This window comes from Manis javanica, chromosome 8 (genome assembly GCF_040802235.1).
Source record: "Manis javanica isolate MJ-LG chromosome 8, MJ_LKY, whole genome shotgun sequence".
Lineage (NCBI taxonomy): Eukaryota > Metazoa > Chordata > Mammalia > Pholidota > Manidae > Manis > Manis javanica.
The window spans coordinates 13,005,356-13,023,444 of NC_133163.1; the positions used below are offsets into that span (position 1 = coordinate 13,005,356).

Consider the following 18,089-nt stretch of genomic DNA (forward strand, 5'->3'; position numbering starts at 1 on the left):
ATGCACAGTAAAACAGTAATAACACCCGGAGATGAGCCCAGCTAATATTATGATATATTTCCTTTTAGTCTTTTTCACCTCTGTACTTATGCTCATGCCAGAAATATAATTTCATATTTTGCAGTTTTTGCTTAAGATTATAAGCATTCTATAATTTCAAACTCTTTATGAACAATTTTATAATGACTGTAAACTGTACCATTGAGTATACACACCATCACAGTCGTAGTTAAGTGTAAGTGAAGTTTACTGGAAACTCTTTCTGACTCAGGAGGTCACATAAGTAATTCGGTAATTATGGGAACCAGGAAGTGAGAGTCGTCAACATTAAGCCACAAAATAGGTAGGACTGTGAACTGGGTGGAGGACAGATAGAAATAAAGAGCCCGTGAGAATGCATGCCATCTGCACACAGCTGAGCAGTCATCCACAGGCATCTGTGGAAACTGAGGAAGATAGATCCTGATTGAAGAAGGTGTAGAAAAATGGAAACGATCAGTCATTTATTTATTCAGTCAGTGTTTGTTGAGGACTTGCTATGTGCTGAGCAATGTTCTAGGCCCCAGGAATAAGGCAATGAAAAAGTGCTTTTTAAAAATAAAATGGACCCTATACTCATAGAGTTTCCATTTAGTTGGAAGAGATAAGTAACAAATAAATATATCATAGTCTATAAATTCCATGAAGGAAAATAAAACAAAGGAAAGGGACAAAGAGTGCAGGGGAACAGCAGTTTTTTGTTTTTTTTTTTTTTTACATTTTTAAAGATAATGTCCCACTTCAGGTATTTAAACATTATTTTTTTTTTATGAGAGGGCATCTCTCATATTTATTAATCAAATGGTTGTTAAGAACACTAAAATTCTGTATAGGGGATTCCTTGCACAATCATTAATCCTCCCCAAGCCTAATTCTCAACAGTCTCCAATCTTCTGAAGCATAACGAACAAGTTCTTACATGGTGAACAAGTTCTTACATAGTGAATAAGTTCTTACATGGTGAACAGTGCAAGGGCAGTCATCACAGAAACTTTCGGTTTTGATCACGCATCATGAACTCTAAACAATCAAGTCAGGTATGATCATTTGTTTGATTTTTATACTTGATTTATATGTGAATCCCACATTTCTCCCTTATTATTATTTTAATAAAATGCTGAAGTGGTAGGTAGATGCAAGATAAAGGTAGAAAACATAATTTAGTGCTGTAAGAGGGCAAATGTAGATGATCAGGTCTGTGCCTATAGACTAAGTGTTAATCCAAGCTAGACAAGGGCAACAAAACATCCACGGATGCAGAAGATTTCTCTAGGGGAACAGCAGTTTTTGTTAGGATAGTGAGAGGAGGCTGCTCTGAAAAGGTGACAGTTGAGCGAAGACGTTAGTGAAGTGACAGGACCCTTGTACTAAACAGCTGAATCCTTCTTTATTGTTATATTTTAGTGAACATACCAGACACACATGCAGAGTTTCATAGTTCACTTTTTCTACCACATTTTATTAGTAAATTTTCAAATCTCTGTTAACAGCAGACACCCACATGCTCGCAGCCATGGTTCCACCATCAATAGTTTACCATCCTGGCTTACACGTACCCATCTATCTATCCCTCTCTCCGTCATAGGTTTAATTTTAATCTTGATGTCTGTATCTTTTAATCCATAAATTCTTAAGCTAATCAGTTGTGAATTTCCTTTCCCCCAGTTTTCAGAAACTTAACAATCATGAATAGCAAGGAAGTTTATAATCAGTTATATATTGTTACAGATTTGAATTTTATTTCATTTTGCTTTTTACATGTAATTCCTCAGTCCATTTTGAGTTCATTTCAGATTGTGGCGTCAGGCAAGGATCTTGCTTTGTTTATTTCCCAAGTAACTTGTTTCCCTAACAAACTTGTCAAACAAGGCAGCATTTCCTATGTTGGCTGGTCACTTTTTTAAAGAAGTATAAGTTTTGATGTATCCTTGGGTATTGTTTCAATTTGTCTCTTGTGTTCATTTGATTTGGCTATTGTTTTATTTTGCTAGCACCTCACTTTTATATTTATATTTTATAATACATTTAATGTGTAATAAGGCAAATCCTCCCCAATTGTTTTCTTTTTCAGAATTTTATTAGCTGTCACGTGCTTTTTCTTGTAAATAAATATTAAAATCATCTATATTCTAAAATAACTGGCTGAAATTTTAATTCACTTGCATGTTTAATGCTTTATTTGAAAGGAATCTTTCCTCATCTTTAAACAAGGAATAATAGCAGCTTTTTGATGGGTTTATTGTATGGATTTAAATAACACACAAGAAGTATTTAACATGATATATCAACTCAGAGCCTGGTCTCATTTTACAGAAGGCTCGTGTAAGATTTATTGGGACCCTACCCAACTGCAGTTCATTTCTGGAGTTTCTCAGACTCATTCTGAAGCTAGAAGGAAATGGCTCTGAGTTATCACAATTCAGAAACAAGAACACGTTGGAAGAGGTGAAGTGGTCGCACCACCTGAGAAATGTCTTCCCGCCATTGTAGCAGAGTTCTCTAGGTGTCATCAGACTAGATGTCCAGGGGAGCCCTGCACCCACACCCCCTTCCTACAGCGCCCGTTCTACATTGCCATGTTGGTCTGGGCTTTGCATTTACAGTCATGCTCACAGCTCACAGTAGTCTGGGATCTGGCACCAGTTTTACTTAGCTTCCCAGAATACAGGCCAGGAAGCACAGTGTGTGTGGGCGTAACATCACACACGTCTGTATCGGGGTCCTTCTAACAACCTAGGCCTGGCTTCTCACCCACAAACAACCCACTCAGCTGGTAGTGATGAGACCATGTGGATGTGTACATCACCCCAGCATAGAAAGCTCAACCCAGGAGCTATAATGCCCATAAGCACAGCTTCCAAGGCCCCGCAGGACACCAAGGGTGTGGGCGTGGGTGTAAGAGGTAACACAGAAGCTCGTGTTCTCTGGAAGGGTTTGGAATAGTCCTGGACGAGAAAACCCTCAGGGCCTGTGTGCCTGCTCACACCCCTCAGGCCAGATGCCCTTCACCTTCGGGACTAACTCCACAATGACCAGGTACAGCTGACACTTCACATTTATCCTGACCCAGAATGTTTCAAAGAAACAATATAAGAAGGTAAATCCGAGCTCGTCTTCCCATGAGGAAAAAGTTTAAGCCTACTGGGAGCCCTTTCTCCTCACCACCCACCCCCAGTTTTCGGTCTTCTTCCTGCACTGCCTTTTCCTGACAGGACCAGGCTTCAGGGCCTCTCCACACGCTAAGGAACCCCTGTGCCACTCCATTCGCCAAGGCAGTGGGGAGCCTACACCCGCTGCATCTGTGTGTCCCTTCTGCCTGGTCCTGCTCTCACTTCTCCGAGCTGGGCTGGGTGTGCATCACGGCGTGCTAGGGGCCTGCTGCTGGCCTGGCCGTGTTTTTTCCCCTCAGGAAAGGGAAAGGTTTGAGGCTACCGCCAGTTCTCCATGTTCCCTCTTCAGCCCTGTTTTCAGCAGAAGTTCCTTGAGACTTCTACTCAGTTTCTTCCTGATCTGTCCCTGGCCTCATCCAAATCTAAAACCCAGTCCCCTGCGGTGGCACTGGCCGCACCCCTCGGCTGCACACGGTGGCTGTTGGTAGTGTGCCCAGATTGCCTCCCTGGTTGGACGTGGCCTCCCACTGCTCCTGCCTCTGGTCCTGGCATCTTAGCGGACCCTCCCTGTTTTCTGGGGCTCACTGTTCTCTCCATGCCCCTTCTTTTGTGGATGAACCCACCACAGTCTCCATCACCCACTCTTCCTTTCCTCAGGGCCTGGGGTAGAGTAGACTTCCAATAAACATCCGATGACTTAGGGTTAAGAAATAACCAATGGTACAGAGTCAGTCCCCCCAGTGTTTTTTATTTCTATGCCCTGATCAGCAAAAGTGACTGTCAGCAACAGTGAATCTATTGCCTGATATTTTTATACAAAAAAATTCTTGCCTGCAAAAATACCGTAAAGGTGGAGAAAATGGAAAAGACTTATGCTCACTTTTCCCTGAGAGACAGGGTTCCCAGTTTCTTTCAGATACGCCTGCACCTGATCTGAGAAGATTATCTCTAATGCTGAAAACCCTGACAGGCAGTGAGTGATGGGAGAATACTAAAAAATCAAAAAGAAAAGAGGGTACTGCTTAGTTTTTCTGTGTTCCACCAGCGGTTTCCTAGGTTCCCAGGAGGGACTGCTGGAGGTAGAATTGGCTTCGAAGTGAACAACATGATGGAGTTTTAGTCAGAATTTTTAGTTCCACTCTCATTTCACTGATTCTCAGTGGCTACTTGCTGCAGTCTGGTTTTCTGAGGGGAAGTGGGGGATTGTTTTTGTTTTTTTGTGGTTGCCTTTGATGAGGGAATGTAACCATAGCTCACATTTGTCCGGCATGTGGTACATTCCAAGTACATAGCTAATGATGCACTGCCCATCGTGTCCTAACTCAGTAAATGTCATAATGCCTGTTTTAGTGTAGAGAAACTGTGGTATTGAGAGATTAATTAACTATCTGAAGGTCACACAGCCAATAAGCAGCAGAGCCAGCATTTGAATTCAGTCTGGCTCCAAAGTTCATGTTCTTACTCACCACACTGTACTGTCTCTTACACACTTTTTTTGTTCCATAACAGTTACTAATATTTTAATGCACAACAGGGGATCTTTTCACAAACCCAAGTAAAGAGGTAACTCTCTTATCTCCATGTATACTGTGTTAAGCTTCTTAATTTCAATCAGTCCCTGACATTTCTTTCTCATTAAATGATTAATCTGGCTTTTAAGATGGGCACAGGTAGATCTGGATTGGATTGATTTCTACTGTGACCTTAGAATATATTTAAATATGTCATCAAGAAACTCGATTGTCATAATGTTTTACTTTCCATGATAAATAGTAGACTTTACTCCATCTTTGAGTTCCTTATAGTGCCTGCTTGTTTTATAATGTAGCAGATAATGAAGCAGATGCTTTCATCCCGTGAAAAGCCCCCGATCTGGTGCTCATTTCCAGGTATCAAGGGTTGAGCCATATTCCCGTAGTTCTGACTCTCCCTGTCTCGGTCTTGCTTCCTCTGCTTTCCTGCTGGCCCCTTCTGTTCACCGGCCCCCAGGGGCAGAGAAGTGAGGCGGTACGGCTGGAGTGTCTTCTGCCCTTTCAAATCTGAGTGCTGAATTCACGTCCCTGAGTTTATTAAGAGTTGTTTCCAGTAGGAAATCTTTAATCAGAGTCTAGTCCATAGATGGGAGGTCTAATCTAGCCCCAAACCTTCCTCCCCGTGGCCCCCCACCCCCACCTCCTCCAATTAAATATTTGGGATTGTAATTTCCCATTAGGACTGACTTATGCTGAAAAATGGTCTACTACTTTTTGTTTCTGCCTGTTTAAGTTTCAGAAATTTGATTTCATGGTTTCTCATTTTAAACATCTTTGCTCCATTTTTCACATGTAGTTCAATTTCAAAGTGTGTTGCACTGTACTTATTTTTGCCAAGAATACCATCACTATGACTTCATCCTCTGGTTGTTTTAATAGCAAGTTTTATCTGCCTACAGGAGAATATTAAAAAGTGAGCCTCCATATCCTCAAGAAATGAGTGCTTTAACTAAAGACCTAATTCAGCGCCTTTTGATGAAAGATCCCAAGAAAAGATTGGGATGTGGTCCCCGAGATGCGGATGAAATCAAAGAACATCTCTTTTTTCAGGTGAAATTTATTGAACAGATGGTTTTATAGGCCTTTCTCTTTCAGCATTCTTGGAGAAATAAGTGAACATGGTCTCTTTTGGGGTCATTTTCTCCCTACTTTCATAGATGGCACCTGTTTTAAAATGACAAGGACCCTTTGGGAATATTCAGAGTTCTCTAATAGAGACCTAAATGTTTTTTTCCTGCCTAAATGAGGTGAGAATGGAGAGGAACATAATAGCATTCAATTTTCTACATACTAATTGGTTAGAGTTTCTGAGTATTAGTTTCCATTTATGATCTTGAAATTTAGGTGTATGGACAGAGGAGGCGTTTTTATTTACTTCTCCCTCAGTTCCTGAGCTGTTACCGCCAATGTGTTCCACCTTTTAGATAGTGGTTTCCTCTCATCTTTTCCCAGGAAAAATTTTAGAATTCTTAATCTACCTATTTCTCAGTTGCATATCTGTAATATGGAGAGGATTATTCATTTATTTTCTTTGCTTATTCTGAAAAAGCCTAAGGAGACCATTCAACAGAAACCAAGACATCTTACTCAACTTAGTTAAAAAAATCCCCAAAATGTTAAACAATTGGGGAAAGAAGTTAAGTTGACTGAGTTGGCTAATGGTCAACCTGGGATACCATGGCCTTGATTTTTAAAACCCTGAGCTTATGACTTTTAAATAAAATTTCATCATTCCAACAAGAACAACCTAAATATTTATGGTCTAAAGAGACCATCCCAGTTTTATTTTTATTCTGAAAACTGAGCTTGATATTATTATCATAAAAACAGATGAAAGTAGCATAAGAAAACAAAGTAAAAAATCTGTTGTGGAGTTGGCTTTCATGTTGTTTGTTGTTTTTAAATACAGAAAAACAAATAGTGATTGAGAATAAGAATTATCTCTGTATTTCTGTGCTCAAAAAACGGCATATTTACTTCTCAGTTGTAACCATTTAAAAAATATTTCTGTAAATCTTCCAGAAATTCAGTTACATAGTAAGAAATTTATTTAGAATAAGATTAATTTGTCAGTATGTGCATTTACTTTATAGGTTGGTATGACTTAAGATTAATATTTGAACACACTATTTCAGATACTTTGTTCAGAAGTTAGGCTCAAAAGTTAACAGTCAGGTAATATTCAAGAAAGTATTCAAACAAAATACCCCCAAGTCATGTTTTCCTAGGATCTTTTTCTCCATGGTTCCCTGTATTTGTGAATATTACAGTATGTCTTTCACATAGAGAAATTTCTCTTTTCTTTATCTTGGGAATAGTAATTTTAGATCATTTAATTGCCTTGACTTTGTAAATAGCAGACACTTTAGGAAAGACCAGGATTCTGCTTGTAAAGACTTAAATGGAGTGGAGGTGGAGAGGAGCATAATAGCATTCAGTTTTCCACATACGGACTATTCTCCTGCTAACAACGTATTTCTTTAATGAGTCCTTCACTCTAGAAGTTTCTCTTAATGTATATACAAGAGCCAAGCACAAATCATATGCTTATAATGGAACACATTACAGCCAAAGAGAGGAAAGAGCGCTAACCAGAAAGTCAAGAGGTTGACCCTTCCACTAGCTAATGTTTAAGTGAAGAGTTCTTATTTCTGGGCTTCAGTCTCCATCTGGATCAAATAAAGAGATGAACTAAATGATCTCTCAAACCCATTTTAGGTGAGAAATTTGAACCTCTGTAATCTAATGATTTTTATCTCCACTGCCTCCACAAGAGGGCATAATAAAAACATTTTATGTTAGTTGATCAAACTTACTGAATGTCATCAAAAAAATGCAGGTTGCACATTTTGCCATCTCTGAAAGCAGTATGCATCTTACAGTGGGTGACATCTTATTATATTAATTGGTAATGGTTTTTATTTCTAAACAGTACATAAAATAATGGTGTATCTTACTGTCAATGATGACATCTTAGACTTGAAAAAATATATTAATAAGATATCTATAGGATTTAGTTCAGTAAGCATTATAGAAGGTTGTTTTAAATAACAGAACGAGCATAAAGAAAACTGAACAGAACTGAATTTGAATAATAAAAAACATAGTGGTTTATCAGACAGTATCTGGGGTGTGTGGAAATGGAGCTTGGATTTTCCCATGGGGGAGAGAAGAGACAATATTTAAAATGCTTGAATGCACTTGACTGAGAAAAGAATAATTACATCAGCATGATGGTATCATTAAACATATAGGCATAAATAAATGCATGACTTACAGTGAGTTTATTTTCTAATCTGTCCAGATGACCAGGAGGAAAAGCAAGTACAGGAGGAGAGCTAATTAACACTGCCTCTAGAAAAATAGGAATAGCCTTTCCAAGTTAATATTCATACCAAAGAGCATTATAAAACCCTTTATTTTAGTTTAGTTTTCTTTTGGCTTAACACCTTTCTCAGGAGGCTCAGGACAAAAGTAATTTTTCTGTCATCTCTAAGAGTGACCTGGGGCATCCTGCTGCCCCCCACCAGAGGACATGGTAACACTCCAGAGTGATGGAAAGTAGCTCATCTTGCAGACACAGTGTTGGCTGAGCTGCAGTCAGAGAATGTGCTCATGCTTGGAAAGGAATTTTTGTGATCATTGGTTTGGAATATGTGCCTCTTGCCCTATAGATGAATTAAAATCTGAATCTATCTTTTTCATTCTTAGAAAATATATTTTGACTTTTGTTGATTTCTGCTGTGACCCAGCTTTCCTTCTTTGTTTTTAGAAAATAAATTGGGATGACTTAGCTGCCAAAAAAGTGGCTGCACCCTTTAAGCCAGTCATCCGAGATGAATTAGATGTGAGTAACTTTGCAGAAGAGTTCACGGAGATGGACCCCACCTATTCTCCAGCCGCGCTGCCACCGAGCTCAGAGAGGCTGTTCCAGGTAACCTCTCGAGAGCGCACACGCGCACCTGGGCCCGGGTGCTTTGGAAGGAAAGACACCTCTTCCCGTTTAAATACAGAGATACTGCAAATTAACTGAAACTGGTGGTTTGTTAACTAGTGGATATTGTTTGTGCTCAGTTTGCTATAAAGAAATGTTGACTTTATGCTTGAAATTTTATTTATGTGAGGGATCCTTTATAGAAAAATACGATACTACTTTATTTTTCCTCTATTCATGTAAAATATTCTTTAGTTCATCAACAGTATTATCTGATTCTTTATCTTCAGTGAATAATCTTAACTGCTTTCCGACTCTTAAAAAAAGATATAGAAAGGATTTCATGTTTAGGAAAGGATCTTTCTCAGACTTAAGATACAATATTTTAACTATTAATTGGCATCACCGCTTTGACTCCCATAAGTATGATGTAAGTGTGACTTAATCTAGCCATCCAGACAGTGATGTCTAGCACATGGCTGAGCACGTGGTAGATGTTTAAAAATAATGTTCATTGAACTAGTGAATGTTCTAGCTTAGACAGATTAATTATGCATCATTTAACCACTTTTCTTGAAAACGCAACTTAAAATTTTATTAGTCTAAGGAAATATAATTAGAGTCCAATAATGGCTAAATTAGAAATTTACTGTAATGAAGTTTGCTGTTTTTCTAGTTTGCAAACCAGTACACTTGGACCCCTTTGCTTAATACCTTAACTCTACCTTTTTTGAGAAGTCAGTTGTGTTTATAAGCAACCTTTTATCAGCAATGTGAAAAACTTAAAGCTATGAGTCAGATATTGAGGATGGAATAAGGAAGAAGTATTTTTCTGCCTTTAATTTTGAATTGGTTTAATTCTGCCAGAAGATGGCATTATCTCCTTCTTAAAAGCATTTTCCTTTTGGTTTGAAATAACTGCATTTTGGATCACAAATAAAATAAGATTGATCTTAACAAATATTTGAGCATTTTTCATTCTTTTTTCTTGATTTCAGAAATTATTGCAATTTTGTCTGGGCTACGCAGGAACATTGCAAATCCTTGTTTTTTACCTTTCTTTCCATTTTTCAGGGCTATTCCTTTGTTGCTCCTTCTATTCTGTTCAAGCGTAATGCAGCCGTCATAGACCCTTTGCAGTTCCACATGGGGGCTGACCGTCCTGGAGTGACAAATGTTGCCAGGAGTGCAATGATGAAGGTATATAGATGTCATCTATTAAAGACATGTTTATGGTTTAAATACCAACACTAATTAACATTCTCAAGTCCAGTAAATTTAATAGACTTACCATTCGACTAAGATGTAATTTTAAGAAATGAGTACATGGAAATAGCAGTATTTTCCCTAGAGAATTATCAATTTGAATAAGCTCCTTTTTACAATGAAAGAAAATTATGTATGTTAAATTACATAGATGAAAGTAGGAAATGAACTAAAGTAAGATAAATTTTGGAAGATTATAATTGTATACCATGCATATTTATTAACATGAACAATGTTCTTTACAATTTTACTTTTCCCTGTTTATTACTAATATTTTCTTAAGTTAAATGATGTTGGGTTTTGTTATCAGGATTCTCCATTCTATCAACACTATGATCTAGATCTGAAGGACAAACCACTGGGAGAAGGAAGCTTTTCAATTTGTCGGAAGTGCATACACAAAAAAAGTAACCAAGCATTTGCAGTCAAAATAATCAGCAAAAGGTATGAGCATTTCTGGAAGTGTCTTTTGTGTATTCATTTTATTCTGTGAACTTGGTAAACTAAGTTGTTTATTTTAAAATCAATGGTATATCATAAGGCTGTTTAGCCATTCAGCTCATCAGTTGATCTGTTATACTGCTAGCTCTATCCATCTTGATCTTTCTGATCAAGTTATCCATCTTAGACATAAATCATAGTAGGATACACTTTTGAGGTTCTTACAAGAAAACTTTCTTGTGCCAGTGGTATTTAATCAGACTTGCTTAGTAATTTCAGTAGCTTTGAGAGCCAGCTAGTTGTTTTGGTGACTGATTTTTACCTCTGTGGTTGTGTGTTCTTATTGCCAAATTGCCAGGCATCCATCCCCTCCCGTGATTAGCTCTTTTTTGACTCAAGAAATAATCATTTTCTCAGGAATAATGCATCACTTGTTCTGGTAGGTAGTGTGACTCATTTTTTTTTCATGAAAACGTCATTCTGATTCTCTGACACTTATATTCTGAATCTTGTAAATAAAAATACAATCAGGGTTGGGACAATACTAACATGAAAGCTTGGTGAAGAGGTATGTTGAGGCTAACTGCTTCATCTTGCAGGATGGAAGCCAACACTCAGAAAGAAATAACAGCTCTGAAACTCTGTGAAGGACACCCCAATATCGTGAAATTGCATGAGATTTTTCATGACCAGGTATGCCACACTTTTTTCCTGCACACACTAGTTCATGTACAAGGTTCTACTTTCACCAGTTTTGTTGATGCTGCTGCGCCAGTCAGGGATATGGGACGTGACCCAGCCACCAGAGAGGGCAGAGGAACCACCCCTCCCCACAGCTGGTGCATCCTTTCACTTGAGCTTCTGTCGCTCACAGCTGTCACGGATGGCCTGTAGGATGGAAGGGCAGGAGCCCAGTGGCCCTCTCTGCTAATTATAATAGCCAGCTCAGCTGCTGCCCCACTCAGCTGAATTGCCGCTTACCTCTCAGTACTCTGTAATTTTCAGCCTTCAACTTTCTCTAAGCAGAATTCAGAAAGCCTTAAGCCTAATTAGTGCAAGCTATGGGAGCAGGAAGCAAAAGGGAAGATGCTCGCTCCCCTTCCATCCTCTTACTCTAGGTGGCATATTCTGCTCAGACTGCAGGCCAGCAGGCTGCCCCCTCCTCCTCTCCCAGCCCTGCTTTCCAACAGGAACCTAACACAGAGGCATGTGACTTTGGAAGAATGCCATTGTGTCAGGTCCACGTCTCCTCCCCAGCCCTCCACTGCCACCTGCCATGCCAGAAACTGCTCCATTCCACTTGTCTTTCCCTGGGACTGGGTGAGATGACACAGCCCTACTCGAGACAACATGCTAAGGGTGCAAAAGGCAACCCCAAGCCTGGGTGTGGTCTCCTATAACTTTACTGAAGAAGGACCCAAGATTCAGGAAGGCCACGAGACTCGTCCAAGCCCACCCAGCAAGTTGGTGTACATCTAGTCAGGAAAACCTGGCGTCCGGTTCTGGGCTCTCTCCATTGTGCTGCCGCACATCCATGCCCTAGGAAACGGCGCCCTGTTCTCAACTCCACTGAAATCTGACATGCTGCGTGCAGGGATGGTGCATCACATGAAACCAGACAGCAACAGCAGTCACCAATGACAAGCACTGCTGTTTCTCCCTGTATTCCTGTGAGCTCCAGGAACTGTGCCAGACACTGCCTATATTATCTGGGTCAGTCCTAGAGTAACTATGAGGGGAGAAAGCCGAAAGGCACAGAGCGGAAGCAACAGGGTCTCACCGTTGGTAAGTGCTCATGCAGGGGCTTGAGCCCAGGCACTCCAGCTGCAGGACAAGGGTTTCATTACTTGGCCCTGCTGCCTTAGGGGAGGCAGAAACACAGTCTGGGTTTCACACCAGGTGAGCAAGTGCCCCAAAACAGTATCACCATCCACTTGCTCTTCTGTTCTTCTAGTCAGAAAAGAAGTATCTTTGAAGCAAGGATCTGGAGGAACTGCTCTCCCAGACCCTCTGTTCAGCTACAGTGGAGGTTCTGAGGCTCTGCCCACTGGAGGTGTTTAGGTAGAGCCTGGACAATCTCCTGTTGAAGATGATTTCACACGTCAATCAAGGGATTGGTGGATGCCCTTGACCACGCCCCCAGTGGTTCTGCAGCCGTGCCCCTAGCTATATCCCAGCAAAGATTACGATCTTGCTCTCTGACCTTCAGACTGACATCAGGTCTCAGGAACTGCACCCCTAACCTTTTCTCTGTGTCACAAATGAAATTTATTACATGCTGTTTTTATTTTCAAGAGTTACTAGAATATAAATTGTCTTAATGATATATCCCTACATATATACTAGTGTAAATATATTATCACTCTAATATTCAGTTGTTGATACCTTGAGTTCTTTGTTTTGTGATGGTGACATAATTGCCTCGACATCCCAAAATCCACAGTCTTCTTTTCAACGGATGGGTGAAGTTGGCTGAGGGTGGATCTTCAGCCTCTATGCAGGCTGTACAGTTCTTTATGCACCCTGATTTCTGCTTTACCACTTTAACAGTTTCTTATTAACTGCTGTAACAAATTACCACAAACCTAAAACAATACTAATATATCATCTCACAGTCTGGAGATCAGAAGCTCCAAACCAGCCTCCCTGGCATGAAGGCACAGCGTCCAGCAGGGTTGGCTCTTTCCGGAGGGACAGTTTGCCTTTCTTAGCTTCTGCCGACTGCCCACACTCCTTGGCTTGCGACCCTTCCTTGCATCACTCCAATCTCGTTTCAGTAGTCCGGTCTCAGGTCTCATACTGTTGACTCTGATGGATAACTCAGGTACTCTTCCCACCTAAAGCCCCTTAATCGCACCTGCAAAGCCCCTTTACCATGTAAGGTAACACCCAGAGGTTCTGGGGCTTAGGATATGGACGGCTTTGGAGGGCTGTTGTTCAAGCTGCCATGTACACGTTTTCTCACTGTTGATCTACATTTTATTGGTAAGGGTCCTAAAGTTCATAGAAGTAACGTCCCCTAGGTCATGAGCAGCAGACTGGAATTTGGATCCACATCTGACTTGAATAGCTGTCTTAAACCACAGCAGGTATCACCCTCCTTGCTTTATTGAAGTTCACCAGCATATATTGTAGCAGATCTTCAACTTTGACCTTATTTGTCTGATGTAGAAACTCAAATTAGTGTGATCTCTAGTAGCCTGGGAGCAATTCTCTTTGGGCGGCTCACCCTTTACAATTTGCCCAACTTATGCAGAATGATGTATTTATAACTGTCTTTTTTATGAAACTTTGTTTTTGGATTTTGCTAGTTCAAAAGGAAACACATTTTATTTTGTTTGTTGAGTACTATAACGTATGGTGCCTGAATCTGAATATTGATTTGATACCCTTTTTTAAATGATTTATGTTCATTTGAGAGCTGACATAATGCCTTTATTTTTTAATAGCTCCTATGTTATTTTCTTTATGGAAATGTATGCAAAGCATAGTAAATGTATAACTTTTTAAAGCTGTTTAATTAAGTAATGCCATTGGAGTGGAAAGCAATTATTAGAGAAAAACCATAGTGAGTTATGGGTACTTTCCATGGATATTAACAAGGAACCCTGAAACTTAGCTCTAGAGCCCTAATAGGGGCTTTGAATGGCATCATCAAACAGTACCTTTTTTAAAAGAAATTTGCCATTAAATGGATGTGCCAGGCCTCCCATGGGTGGTTGCCCATACTCTGTCAACAGTCTCCTATATCATTTAAAGCAGAAGACTTCACATTATTATCTGCACTAGGTCTCACTTTAAAAAGAAAGATATGTAAACTTGATAGAGGGTTGGAGTGGAATTCAAATGAAAGAATTAGTCAAGGAAAGGATATATAAAGATTTCCCTGCAGTACTTGACATTTTCCATTACCAGAATAGAATTCTAAAAAAGCCGCATTATCCTTTAACTCTTTCCTCTAAAATACAAAGGTTGCTGTGATTATTTTAACAAGGGATTATTTAAATTTATTGGTGATAGCTAGCAATCAATAAATGTTTTCTACATTAATAAGCTGCTCTTCATAAAAGCCCCCCACATTATTTTTTTTTCTTCTGCAGCTTCACACGTTTCTAGTGATGGAACTTCTGAACGGGGGAGAGCTGTTTGAGCGCATTAAGAAAAAGAAACATTTCAGTGAGACGGAAGCCAGCTACATCATGCGGAAGCTTGTTTCAGCTGTAAGCCACATGCACGATGTCGGAGTGGTGCACAGAGATTTGAAACCTGAGGTATAAAATAACATGTGCTCATATAATTTAATCTAGCATCATTATTAAACATCCCCTAAATATGTGTGGGCTTCTTTTTTTTTTATGAGTTTTTTTTTTAACTTTCAGGGCTTTCTGCTAAATAGATACTTGCAAATACCATGTTTCTTGAATTTTTTGTTTTCTATTTCAGTCTAAAATAAAATTGTCTTTTTTTTCTTGCCAGCTGATCATCTTGAGGTTATATTTGTAAGTGTGAGAGCCTTTTATGGAAGAAATACTTTATTGCAACAGTTGTGGACTAAAAATAGCAACGGAAATTTTTGTAGCAGAAAATAATATCCCCTCTATATGTATACCATTTTAGAGGGGTTTTTTTTAATGATGTATTTTGCAAGCTTATTTTTCACTTTTGAAATCGAATTGATTAGCACATGAATAGGAATGTATATGATTCTGTTCAAAATATTTAAACATAAGAAATTGTCTTAGTTTAATTAGGCTATCTTTATATGTGCTTTTCTTTGCTCATGTGCTATATATTTATAGAACTGTGTAGCAATGTAAAAGTGCAGCTTTTTATATATTTCTTCTTTCAAAAGGTTAATAAAGAAGGTTCTAACTCTAGAATGATCCCTTTTTAGTATCAAAAATATGAAAATTCCTTCCTTTTAGAAAATTGTCAAAATAATAATGAGAACTGAAAAACAAAACCCAATAATTTGTAAAAGAATAACTATGAATCATCTTTAACATATGCAAAATTACATATTTTTCTCTTTAAGAAAGAACTTCTATTTTCATTATCATGTGATTATAATATATCTTCAAGTATGTTTAAAATAACAGCTTCTTTGGTATTTTTGTGTTAGACCACAAAAGAATATTTCTCAAAAAGCACCATTTTTACCTTGGATAACATATTGGTGAGAAGAGGATGTTCTTAAAATGGAATTCTATGCATTCAAATATAATTGACTGCTTCCTAAAGTATTTAAACTGCTGTTTTTGTACTTTCTATTACTGTTATTCATACTGCTAGTAATTAATCAGAAGTGAATTGTGTTTTGTGAACTTGCAACTATGAGAGCTACTCCCCTGCTTCCTTCATCTTAGTTCTCACTCTCCTACATAACGCCCACTAAAAATATGGTGCTCTGTACATTGGGGACTGGCTGTCTATATTTAATGTGAAAGCACACCACTTAAATGTTTTCTTGATAGACAAGGAACAAGCATGTAATTTTTTTAATTGAAAAGATCTGTTCCATGACTGTATAGAATTCATGTTTTATTCTTTGATAACTGGCCGTCTGTCATCTTATGAGTCTCAAATGATGCAACTGTCCTTTCCAGCAGAATTTAAATTTGCCTTCCTGTTTTACTGATAAAAAGATACTTACGCAGCTTAATTCTTCTTACTTGTTATAAAGCTTTTCTTTCAAGTTGTCATTTGAAATGAAGAATTTTCAGGTAATTTACGATATTCTACTACAATTATAATCCTAATCAAAATATATTTCAGAGAAATGAAAATGTGCCTTTATAGTAACATTTTCATAATAAAATAGCTTTCATTGTGACTTAAATGGTAAAGTATATTATTTCCCAACTAAAAGTTTAACACCTTTCCCCTTGATGTAGCATTTTAAAATCTGATTATATATATTTTGGTAGATGTTTATGTGGCATTCATTTTCTGCATAGACAAAATCCTAAGTTCTAAGTGATAATCACATAAATTTAGAAACTGGTGACATTCTTTGTAGGCTGCTTTATATTTTCGTACTGGTCTCCCATACTCTAAGATTAAGAAAAATTACATCAAATTAGTTTCAGGTAGAACTTGAGACGAGGATACAAGGAGGTTGAATGGTGACTTCCTACCATTTCTGGCCATACACATCGAAGTCCACTTTAAGAGTTGGGAGAAACGTGGAGAGGGGAGGGCCACGTCTCCTCTATTTCAAACACTAAGATGAAAGAAGCCGTTCACCAGTCTTAGTACAGAATAAACTGAAGTTATTTCCAAAGATCTAGTAGGATCACTGAAGCAGAAGCCAGATGGGGGTCCTCCCTGCCCTGTACCCAGCACAGGGCTCACTCTGTGGTGGAGCCAGGGGTGGGGGGGCATTTGCTGAAAGACTTCTCCCAGGTACAAGCCCCCAGGCCCCAGCTGTGACTTCAATTGTGATGAACCCTTACACTTAATTATATCCACATTTTAATTACATCACACATTCAGGATTATGCATATGATAGAAAATTTAAGAAAACTTTTTAAGTTTTTGCTCTTCCGTCCTCCCACTCTATTCATTTTTAGCTTTTGAATGGAAGGCTTAAAAGATTTTCCTTCTTTGTGTGATTGAAGCTTTCTATGATATCTTTTATTTCAGTTAGAATAATATTACCAAAGCAAATGATGTTCCGGAGCTGAGGAACAATTTAATGAACATAAAGGCATAGCAGGCTTCGTTGGGATGTCTAAAGATAATATAATCAGATTCTCTTCCTGGGGGTACTAGCACTTCATGTACTAATAAGAATGATGCTTCGTGCATCAGCGCAGCTAGCATTTCTTCAATGTGATAAATACAAAAGTATTACAGGAAAACCTTAGTGGCTGAGAAGGCTTGGTGAATAAATGATTCAAAATAGTAATGTTTTCTGAATACATGAGGAATAATATCCATAGGCATCAAAATATGTCTAAGTATTTTAAACATTTTGGAGAAAATATTTCTGAAATGTAATGTATATCTCCACCATGTCTTCTTTAATAAGCTATTCTAGATATTATATACCTATTTTATTTATGACTTCATTCAGTGACCAAATATTCACCAAAATACCTACTATATGTCTCATAAATAAGGTGGACACAGTCCCTATCTTTATGGAATTTTGGTCTATTAGGGTTGAGGACATTGAACTAATAATGCAGATGTGATAAGTGCCAGGAAGCAAAGTAAATTTACTAGGAGAAAATATAGGAAGTCCCACCTTCAATTCAGTGGCGTAGTTAGGATGGAGACTCCTAGAAGAGGAGTACGTATCTGTACATAGCCAGGGTGGAAGGGAAGTTGGTGGAGGAAGTAGAGGACAAACTCAGTCAGAGGGGAAGGCAGAGACCCAGATTCTGGCGTCAGCAGAGGCACAGTGCAGTGGAAAAATGCTTCACATGACACTGTAAAAGTGAGGTAATTCAAAAACGTATGTAAGTTGGTCGCAGGGATAATAGAATAGCATGGAGAATATAGCCAATGATTCTGTAGAATCTTCCTTTGTTAAATAGTAACTGCACTAGTGGGGGTAAGGATTTAATAATATGGGTAGCTGTTGAATCACTGTTGTACATTTGAAAACAATGTAAGATTGTATATCAATGATACTTCAATAAAAATAATAATACAAAAAATATATATGTAAAGTAAGAGCAACGGTATACTGGCATCCAGCTCCCCGACTCCCCCCATCAGAACTCTCCCTGTGTCTGAATCCGGTGTTAATAGATGCA

At 38.6% G+C, this 18,089-nt stretch overlaps 1 protein-coding gene across 2 annotated transcripts in view; it reads left to right on the top strand.

The window, feature by feature from the left end:
• The window catches only part of RPS6KA5 (ribosomal protein S6 kinase A5), a 190,738-nt gene that overhangs the window by 142,024 nt on the left and 30,625 nt on the right, over window positions 1-18,089 (top strand). For both annotated transcript variants that reach the window (XM_073241979.1, XM_036991737.2), the window contains 6 exons: window positions 5,581-5,731; window positions 8,454-8,615; window positions 9,690-9,815; window positions 10,192-10,325; window positions 10,922-11,015; window positions 14,423-14,593. In XM_073241979.1, coding sequence (XP_073098080.1) covers window positions 5,581-5,731; window positions 8,454-8,615; window positions 9,690-9,815; window positions 10,192-10,325; window positions 10,922-11,015; window positions 14,423-14,593 — 838 coding nt within the window. The remainder of the gene's footprint in view (window positions 1-5,580; window positions 5,732-8,453; window positions 8,616-9,689; window positions 9,816-10,191; window positions 10,326-10,921; window positions 11,016-14,422; window positions 14,594-18,089) is intronic.